Here is an 11,260-nt window from a genome sequence, read left to right as displayed (position 1 = left end):
TTAAGTAATTTCACTTACATGCATATTTACATTCATATTTACGTTTATATTTACAAAACACACAACTACCTCAATTGTACAGTAAGTCAAATCTCCATAACGTGTTATGTCTGAACATACAAATCACGATGATTAATGTCGTTTGTTATCAACTAATATTTCATATAATAACAAAGTGTTTAATACAATGTTTTGTCATAGTGCATGTTAACACAGACCAACTTGAAAGTAGAGTGTTTCATTGCTACGCCGCTTGAGCCGTAGCAGTTAGAATCGGATGCAAATCATGCCATCTTGTAGGATAGCCATGTAGCAAGAACGCTTGAGTCAGATGGATTGTTCGGTGTGTTACACGCATTGCCTCTTGAAATAATATTAAAAACGAATTACGGAAGCAGACTTTAATCTGTCCGGATTCGGACGCTATCCTCCTGATAAAGCATGGTCACATGTGCGCCTGCATCCGTTAATTAGATTTCGGTGTAGAACCAGCATTCGTGGTAAAAGTATTCTGAATAAGGATTTTCTAGAAATTAATCGGGCATTTTAATTAAATCTGGTTCCATTTACAGATGGAACAAATATATCTGTAGTAGTATACCATGTTTGAGACATTACTTTTATATTTCTTATTTAATTTAGATCACCACCGTGTAACATTAATAATCAGACATATTATTAACGGGACACGGAACATACTAAAATGCGGGATGACAGTACATACTAAAAGCGGAATGAAAAAGGACCATAGAAAAACATAGAAACATATTAGGTTAAGTTCAATATTTTCTTTGCCTTTTCTCTGAGCTTAGCAATCTCTGCGTAAAACCCTTTTTAATTTGTTGGAAGCAAAAGTATTATTAAAACTGTTCGTCTGTACTAGACCTGGCTACCTTGCACTAACACAAGCACACAAATTATAAAATGGCTTTCAACAGTACAATTACAATTGCTAAACAATATCATTATATCATTGTTAAATTTCCATATTCTGTCCAATCAAAGAGTTAAGCTTCCGCGTAGCCCACCTAGCTTTTTGGGAAACTAATACTTGTTTTGTTGTTATGATCATAATAATAAATCGTGTTTCATACATCCTTTACAGAGGAGAGTACTTGATAAAAGCCGACGTGTATGTTACACACTGACGGAACACTTCCTTTTAAAATCCTCGTGTATCAAATCTCAGTGTAAAACATGAATATTACCTAATTGATTACATGTAAAACTGACCACATCACGGCTGCTGATGTATTTTGTGCTGTTGATTCACCTTTCACAAGTCTTATATGTGCACAGTCAAGGTACGTAATGCTAATGATGAATTGAAAATGGCCACCATAAGGTGACATATTTATTATAAAATTATATAAAACTCATATCAAAGTAATAAAACAAATATTATGCAAAACAAATTGACACTATGCAAACAAATTGACACATAATTCAGTTTTATAGAATTATGTTAAAAGATTATGAAACATAACATAATCTAGAACATCTCAATATTGATATTAAGGTGGGGGTTCGATAGAACAGGGCCCAAAAACATGAAAAAATCTCAAAGAGGAACTAAAATAATAAAAAAATTGGGCGGGGTATACAAAGGGTGGTTTTTTGGCAATTTGTTGAGTTATTATCAATAAAATGTTTGCACAAAATGTATGCCAATATGGCGCCCGTGAAAATTTTTTCTTAGATAAAGGGCTGATGCTTAGCCAATCAGATTCATTTACAAAAAGGTGACGTCATACGGTACCCTAAATAAGGGACAGTCAAGCAAAGGGGAATAACTCCTACTTAAATTGTACACAATTACTTCTATATGTGTCAGTACATAAAATTAGCTATACGTATAGCTTGCATATATACGTCCTTTGAATTTATTTAATGATGGGACAACAGATGACAGACATTACCCATGGATTTTATCTTTCTTCAACTTTTCATTCATCATGTTGTCATGGGTCAAATGCATAGAATAATATAGTTATGTCAACAGAGGTGTTCTTAAGGTAGACTTTTAATCATCTAGTCAATATATATCTTTATTATTATCATTTTGTGTTATGGTTGATATGGCAACATCAGTAGAGTTTATGTTTTGATTGCCTATTACATTGTCCAATAAAATTACAACAGTTCGTAGTGAACGAAACATTGAAATATACGGGTAGATGATTAAGAAATCATGCAATTAAACAAATTTTTAGCACTGACTTTAGCTTAGAGCAGGTACAAAATCGATTTGACAAAACGTAGTATAATTAAAATGCATAACAACATTAAGACAAATTGTGATATTGAGTTTATGGTAACATAGAATAAAACAAAGCGTTAAAATTGCACTTGGTTTTGAGCTTTACTGAATTAAAGCGAGTTGTAAACTTTTGTTCAATGTTTTTTGTAACAGTTAAACAATGTTGATGTATTTTCTTTGGTTCCTATTTGTATTAAAGACATTTTCGTTTTAACTACCACAAAAATATCCTAGAAAGTTTAGTCTACGTCCTATATATGTAAATCAGTTGTATACATATGTACCATCAAATGCTTTTACTTTAGATTTTGAGTTATGAGATGGATAAACATCAGATGTTGGATAATGACACAAATATCAACCTTGAAAAAAAATGATGCATAATATCATTGTTTCAACGTTGGTGTAGGATTAGACTACGACCGTAAACAAAACACTGAAACATACAACAAATGAAATGATTTAATTCATTAATTCATGCAGCAGATAAAGTGAGACTGTCAGACTTCACTTTACCGAACGACAACTTCAGACTTGTTGAGGTGTTTGGTGAATCAGGATACGGTTACGTATGTGGATGGTGCTGGACATCGTTTAACGCTAATGCCACATGTAAAGGATTAGGATATAGGTAAGTACACTTAACAAACACTTGTCTGAAGTAACAAAATGATTATACGTAATGCACAGGCGTGAATGGGCTGTAGTTAACTACAGTTGTGACAGCACGGTGACATATTTGTGGAAACAATGAAGTTCTGCTAGTCATGATCAAAGTTTGAAATCTTCAACTGGGATGTCATATTCCGTTATTAGAATATCAATATTGATTTACTCCCTGTACCTTTATAAATATGTACAATGATCTGGAGTGCAAAAACATACTGTGTTAGAAATGACAATTCTGACCCACTAGGAAAGAAGATGATGGGTTAAATAGCGGAACCGAGATTACGTCCTATAATTTGCTACAGTACTACTAATAAAAATATATCTTAATTTTGGAAATAGGGTTTTGATAAAATGGTGACTCTAATTTTAACTCATAATCCCTGCCCTCTCCCTCCCTTCTCAGACAGAAGAGATAGGGGACGCTCGATCAGTAAAAACAGTTAATTCCTTATGAATCACTGATTAATTGTTTCGAAAGGAATTGAAACGAATTCGGTCACGAAAAAGGAGTTTGCATAAGTAATATGTCTGCCCACTTAGATTAGGAAAGGTGCGAAATAGGGCATTGCCTTTTGATTGGTTTAAATGATCAATGGTTTATCTAAAAATAGTTAACTCATACTGTTATGTAGGGTGATATTCCAATAAGGAAAAAGTAAACAAAATCTTTGGAAAGAGTCAAAATCGATAAGAAGGAAAATAATCACTTTCAATTTCGCGTATAATTTTTATTTATGTTTTGTATCAAAACTGTATATATATATATATACATGTATATTGTTGTTTCATTTGTCATTCTTATTGATTCTTTTTTGGAACTGTCAGTCGTTAACGTGTAAGCCTCTTAGCATTCAAACTGTAGCGCATTTTAGTTTGGATAAGAACTGTCTGAGCCTAATAGCTCTTGGAAAATATTATCATTGTTTTCATGAATCATAGAAATTAGTTGTCGTCGGGTTGATTTCACAATGTCAATGTATAGAGAACAACCAACTAAATAATTTTACATAGACCACAGTGTTAAAGTTTTGTAATGTATTATTAAAGCATCTGAATATTAGTTAGCTATTGTGTTCTGTAATTAAAGTCTAGGTTATCATATACCACTGGATAGAAAAAAAGTTTGGGTCCTTCAGATCGAACTCCAACCAGGGTAGTCATTTTGAAATAAGGCGCATTTTACACCAAACAAATCCTGAAATCCTAATGTTTTTATTTATCTATTAATTATCAATATTGATATTTTGAACATTAATCTCAGTCTGAATTTCCAAATTTTATAAAAGATTATCATGGTCATCTAAGAATAATTGCCTGTCAGAAAACATTTTTACTTTTGATATTCATAATTAGCCAGCCAATCAGCGGTGGGTCAAAATTCTATTCTGGGCTCAATCTTTTATACACAGGGGCCATTTCGTAGGTCTTTTTTTTTCATTTAGTTGGTTGTTTCCTGGAGTATACAACCGTAGCTAACAAGGACAAAATGTAGGATATAGCGCTTATGTTTACTGTTTGTACTATTTCAATGTATAAATTATATTGTAATGTAGAAATTACTGTGTTACAGCGGAGGCATGGGTTCGTTAAGACCAATTCAAATTTCAAACATCACCATCGATTATCTGATCGGACAGTATATATGCGATGGTACAGAGTCAGACCTCGGCAGCTGTCGTTGGACTAATACGCCATGTTCACCATGCGATAGTTTCGCAGTTGTTAAATGTGACGGAAATTCACTAGGTAACTTGAAGCAAAATCATTGATTGATTGTTACCTATAACACTCAGAACGGAGATGCTACCGTAATGATATATCTCTCACAGAATTATCAAATCTTCAAAATATTACTGCACGTTTACAGCTCTATTGATCAGGCATGGTCATATTGATTTTTGTATGCGATACCATTATATACCTGTGCGTGTATAAAATCATGTAGTTTTTTGAGCCTATAAAGATGCAGATGTGCTTGAACCTGGGGGGGAGACATTTTCAATGTCTTTTTGGCGGTTTTTACTTTGTAAACCCCACATTGGCTTTTTGGTTTATTAATTCTTGAAGCAAATATTGTTTTTATATATATTTCACATAAGTTTTGTCATGTATTATATTTGGATTATCATTTGCTGTTGATTTAATAAATACCCTGTCACCCTCTGTGAGGGTGGCCTTATTCATTGAGTTGTTACTTTTAAGTGTGTAAATGCATAAATATAACTTCTTTCAGTTGATGGAGGGTGGAGTTCATGGGGTTCTTACGGACCTTGTTCTGTGATGTGTGGAGAAGGAATCCAAATCAGAACACGGACGTGTGATAACCCAGCACCTGTAAATAGTGGACGAGAATGTACTGGTGGTGACCAAGAGAACAAAATATGTACTAATGTTGAATGTCCAAGTAAGAGTTATCTCCCTGCTGTTGATATCATTTAGTATAAAACAAATTGTCATTTTGTCCAGAAATTTTTAGTGATTTAAAAAATCATTTTAGACGAAAACGGCGGCTTTCGTCTACAATGAATCTTTATACCTGTATCGGATATTGGTATAAGTGATCGCTCACAAAAAACTATTTACATGTTAGGTTTCGATAAATTTACAATTTGAACTTTGCCTTTTTCATACGCTTCGTTCTTTGGTACTGTGCTGAAATTCAAAATTTTACGAAACGGTCTAACGATTCAATGATTAGAAATTTAGCAGTGTGCCAAATGCATATTCATAGTGACCATTTCTTGAAGTTCCTGATTACTCAGATCGTACATTTTTAATTAAAGCTGTATATATGATAACAGGTGTTGAAATATATTCTCTTCTTTATCAATACACGTACGTACTCTTATTTATTTCAGTTGACGGAGGATGGAGTAGATGGAGTAATTTCGGACCTTGTTCTGTGACGTGTGGACAAGGACACCAGAACAGAACACGGACGTGTGACAACCCAACACCTCAACATGGTGGTCAGGACTGTGTTGGTGATGATAGGGGTGTCACACCATGTAGTAATGGTGGATGTCAGAGTAAGATTTGTTTTATATAATGCATTCTACGTACGCAATTGATTGGATAACGACCTTTTCCACACTCTTGTTAAGCTACCAAGACATACGACACACAACATAAGTATTCACTGTTATTTACACATGTTCTGTTGACAGTAATACCTGACCTTAGTCTCATTTTACACCAGGTGTGATAATTGCAGTTGTAGCTGCCTGTGCGGACTGTTAGTGACGGTGGCTGTTATCTTCCTAATCAAAAGGTAAATAATATTGTATATCAACCAACAGTGTAAACACAAGGGAAGGCATCATGTGATGGTTATTGTACAGTACAAGTATCATCTTCAATGTGGCACTTGCAAAAACAATATGATGTTACTTTGGTCGACAGTCATGCTTTTATTTCATATTGGCAAATATGAATATATAATGCATGAAAACAAATCGTTGCGTTCCTTGAAATACTAAAACATACGCCTTTATAAAAATGACATAGTTTAGTATTAAGCTCCTTCTTACGAATTATGTAATTGTGAACTGATGTATACTATACTTCAAGTAGTGATATAACGATAACAAAATTAAGATAATTTATATTACTGTACAACCGTATTTCTTTGATTCCAGGAAACGACTTACTCAGGCTAAACCGAAAGATGATTCCAAACAACAGCCTCTATCAGTAACGTACAGTAAAGATGCTATCCAAGTCGTTCACAGAAGGGCACCAGACAATAATCATTATTCGATCGTCGCTGGTACATCTGAGGATACCAACCACTATTCGGAAGGTACTGCTGGGTCCTCTACAGACACAGATAACTATGGTTACGGACTACTGGGCACACCTGGTTCAAGGTCCTTAAGGCTAGGTGAAGAGGACATGTATTCTCACACAAAACTAGGACAACCTCACGACGATGAGTACGACGTGTTCGTGAAGAAGAAAGACACCGTCGACGAGTCGGGTATCTATGATCACGCTGGAATTTGTATGGCTGAAGGGGAATATGATAGTTTCCAGTACCAGAAGGGCTCGTGTGTTGAAAACGACTATTCACAATTTGCTTAACACAGAAAGATAACCATTATACTCGGTTCTCGATTCCGATGTCCCCAACAATGAGTTACAATCCGTCCGCTCTTTTTGTGGACTATGTTAATGATAAATCTAGTGATATTTACAAACCTATATCTCAACTTTCTGGAACTTAAGAACAGGCTAACTTGACCATAAATAATGATGTATAATGGATAACCAAAGGTTGTACTTAGCTTTATTAGAAATGCACAAAATATCATTAGATTAAGCGGGCTCGAAAACTTTTGATTCCGCTTTAATCTTGTAAATACAGAATGGTAAATATTGTGTACAATGTTAAATAAGTTCCACAGAATGAGTGTCATATAAATGATAATAATTTGGTTTTATTTCTTAATGTGATTATAACATTCTATAAATAGCAAGAGTTAGTTAAGTACATTATTATTACAAACTAGGTGAAACGGTATAAAATATTCGGAGAAATATCATCATACCAACATTACTTGGCAAACTTGGAAACAAAATTCGGAGAAATATCATCGAGGTACCGACGGTACTTGGCAAACTTAAATGACATTAAGAGAAACATCATCAAGGTACGGACAGTACATAGCAAACTAAGATAACATAAGAAGAAACATCATCAAGGTACCGACAGTACATGGCAAACTAAGATAACATTAGGAGAAACATCATCAAGGTACCATGGCCATCGTATCATTAAGGATGGAGTGAAAGTTGTCGCCATTAAAGCATGTCATGTTTTCAGTCTGGCTCCGCATCTTACTTCTACTAAACTTCTACAAATACGTCAATGGCAATCAACATGGTGGCAGCGGTAAGGAACTATGACATAGCAACGACCAGGCAATATAAACTTTCTGATGGATTGTTTGATCACAAATTATCTTCATCTATGCCGTGTTTTCTACACTCATGATACACACGTGCTCCTGGCTAGATCTTGATACCACGTTTACTTATTAACTTCTCGACATGGCTGATCCTGTCCAACCTGCAGCGACAGAAAACGTGAGTTTTGCTGCGTCCTTAAGAACCCCACCCCCTCTTGATATATCCACGGGGAACATCGCCGAAAATTTTAAGCGATGGAGAAGACAGATAGACATTTACGTCGATGCTTCCGGTGTCTCTGAAAAAAAGCAAAAAAGTGCAGACGGCAGTTATTTTCAACTGTGCTGGGCCACAAGTAGTGGAAATATATGACAATCTTACATGGGATAAAGATACTGACCAGCATGACCCACAAAAGGTTTTACAAGCAATAGAGAACTATTGTAACCCCAGGAAAAACGAGGTATTAGAAACTCATCGTTTCTGGAACACTGTGTACCACGAGCCCTTTGATAAGTTTCTGACAGAACTGAAAACGTGTGCGGGTGCTTGTAATTTCAGTGAAAAAGACCGCATGATACGTGACAAAATCGTATTTTCAGTTTCTGGTAAATTGCAAGAACTTTTACTGAGAGATGACGACTTAGATCTCAACAAGGCTGTCAAACTCTGTAGGGCCTATGAACAGTCCAACCAACAGGCGAAGGAATTTCGTGACCAGTCTACAGCATCTGCTAATAAAGTTAATGCTGTTGGACATCAGAAAGGTCCAAACAGAAAGAAAAGCCAACACCACTCAACTCAAAAATATAAAGAAGACTGTAAGTCAGAGTAAAGAGTCTGGAGAGACACTAAAATTCAACTGCAAATTCTGTGGATTTAAACATAAGAAACAACGGGAAAAATGTCCGGCATGGGGAAAGAAATGTGATCATTGTCATGGTAACAATCACTTTAAGTCACAGTGTAAGAAAAGGGAGGCTGAAGTTGGTTCCGAGTTCCGAGTTCCGTTTAAGCTAAACGGAACTCGGAACCAGTTCCGAGTTCCGTTTAAGTAAAACGGAACTCGGAACCAGTTCCGAGTTCCGTTTAAGGATTTTGTTTTTTAAACAAAATTTAAAAAAATTCAATTTATGTAATTTGAACATATTACAAATGTTTTCTGTTGTGTTTTTTCATGGATAATTTGTGATAGAGCTAAGTAAAAACCAGTTCCGAGTTCCGTTTAAGGAAATTCTCTATCTTTTTAGATAAAAGTTGTCAATGTGCTTTGGACATATTAGAAATGTTGCCTGTTGGCTTTTTTAATGGATTAATATTGGTAAATCCTCTTTAATTTAGGTTTCGATCAACTCCCATTTCCCAGTTCCGTTTAAGTAAAACGGAACTCGGAACCAGTTCCGAGTTCCGTTTAAGGAAATTTTCTATCATTTTGATAAAATCATTCTATATGCCTAACACATATGAGAAATGTTGCCAGTTGTCTTTTTTCATGGGTTACTAGTGATGGATCTACTTTAATTCAGTTTTTGATCAACTCCTATCTCCCAGTTCCGTTTAAGTAAAACGGAACTCGGAACCAGTTCCGAGTTCCGTTTAAGGAAATTTTCTATCATTTTAGATAAAATCATTCTATATGCCTAAGACATATGAGAAATGTTGCCTGTTGTCTTTTTTCATGGGTTACTAGTGATGAATCCACTTTAATTTAGTTTTCGATCAACACCTATTTCCCAGTTCCGTTTAAGTAAAACGGAACTCGGAACCAGTTCCGAGTTCCGTTTAAGGAAATTTTCTATCATTTTAGATAAAATCATTCTATATGCCTAAGACATATGAGAAATGTTGCCAGTTGTCTTTTTTCATGGGTTACTAGTGATGAATCCACTTTAATTCAGTTTTCGATCAACTCCTATTTCCCAGTTCCGTTTAAGTAAAACGGAACTCGGAACCAGTTCCGAGTTCCGTTTAAGGAAATTTTCTATCTATTTAGATAAAATCATTCTATATGCCTAAGACATATGAGAAATGTTGCCAGTTGTCTTTTTTCATGGGTTACTAGTGATGAATCCACTTTAATTCAGTTTTCGATCAACTCCCATTTCCGAGTTCCGTTTAAGTAAAACGGAACTCGGAACCAGTTCCGAGTTCCGTTTAAGGAAATTTTCTATCTATTTAGATAAAATCATTCTATATGCCTAAGACATATGAGAAATGTTGCCAGTTGTCTTTTTTCATGGGTTACTAGTGATGAATCCACTTTAATTCAGTTTTCGATCAACTCCTATCTCCCAGTTCCGTTTAAGTAAAACGGAACTCGGAACCAGTCAGAGTTCCGTTTAAGGAAATTTTCTATCTTTTTAGATAAAATCATTCAATATGCCTAAGACATATGAATAATGTTGCCTGTTGTCATTTTTCATGGGTTACTAGTGGCTAATCCACTTTAATTTAGTTTTCGATCGACTTCCATTTCCCAGTTCCGTTTAAGTAAAACGGAACTCGGAACCAGTTCCGAGTTCCGTTTAAGGAAATTTTCTATCTATTTAGATAAAATCATTCTATATGCCTAAGACATATGAGAAATGTTGCCAGTTGTCATTTTTCATGGGTTACTAGTGGCAAATCCACTTTAATTTAGTTTTCGATCAACTCCCATTTCCCAGTTCCGTTTAAGTAAAACGGAACTCGGAACCAGTTCCGAGTTCCGTTTAAGGAAATTTTCTATCTATTTAGATAAAATCATTCTATATGCCTAAGACATATGAGAAATGTTGCCTGTTGTCTTTTTTCATGGGTTACTAGTGATGAATCCACTTTAATTTAGTTTTCGATCAACTCCCATTTCCCAGTTCCGTTTAAGTAAAACGGAACTCGGAACCAGTTCCGAGTTCCGTTTAAGGAAATTTTCTATCTATTTAGATAAAATCATTCTATATGCCTAAGACATATGAGAAATGTTGCCAGTTGTCTTTTTTCATGGGTTACTAGTGATGAATCCACTTTAATTCAGTTTTCGATCAACTCCCATTTCCGAGTTCCGTTTAAGTAAAACGGAACTCGGAACCAGTTCCGAGTTCCGTTTAAGGAAATTTTCTATCATTTTAGATAAAATCATTCTATATGCCTAAGACATATGAGAAATGTTGCCAGTTGTCTTTTTTCATGGGTTACTAGTGATGAATCCACTTTAATTCAGTTTTCGATCAACTCCTATTTCCCAGTTCCGTTTAAGTAAAACGGAACTCGGAACCAGTTCCGAGTTCCGTTTAAGGAAATTTTCTATCATTTTAGATAAAATCATTCTATATGCCTAAGACATATGAGAAATGTTGCCTGTTGTCATTTTTCATGGGTTACTAGTGGCTAATCCACTTTAATTTAGTTTTCGATCGACTTCCATTTCCCAGTTCCGTT

General features: G+C 35.0%; 1 protein-coding gene across 2 annotated transcripts; it reads left to right on the top strand.

The window, feature by feature from the left end:
- Nucleotides 1–994: 994 nt before the first annotated feature.
- Nucleotides 995–9,188, top strand: LOC138320685 (coadhesin-like). 2 transcript variants are annotated; one of them, XM_069263846.1, is made up of 7 exons: nt 995–1,304; nt 2,747–2,891; nt 4,503–4,678; nt 5,166–5,336; nt 5,791–5,961; nt 6,132–6,203; nt 6,571–9,188. In XM_069263846.1, the coding sequence occupies exons 1-6, from the start codon at nt 1,250–1,252 to the stop codon at nt 6,170–6,172; spliced, it is 759 nt and encodes a 252-aa protein (XP_069119947.1). In that variant the 5' UTR covers nt 995–1,249; the 3' UTR covers nt 6,173–6,203; nt 6,571–9,188. The 2 variants fall into 2 exon arrangements, with proteins under 2 accessions (XP_069119947.1, XP_069119946.1); XM_069263845.1 differs by having other exon boundaries at nt 996–1,304; nt 2,744–2,891.
- Nucleotides 9,189–11,260: the final 2,072 nt, after the last annotated feature.

The sequence above is a fragment of the Argopecten irradians genome, chromosome 4 (genome assembly GCF_041381155.1).
Source record: "Argopecten irradians isolate NY chromosome 4, Ai_NY, whole genome shotgun sequence".
NCBI lineage: Eukaryota > Metazoa > Mollusca > Bivalvia > Pectinida > Pectinidae > Argopecten > Argopecten irradians.
This window is presented reverse-complemented; position numbering and strand designations above follow the sequence as displayed.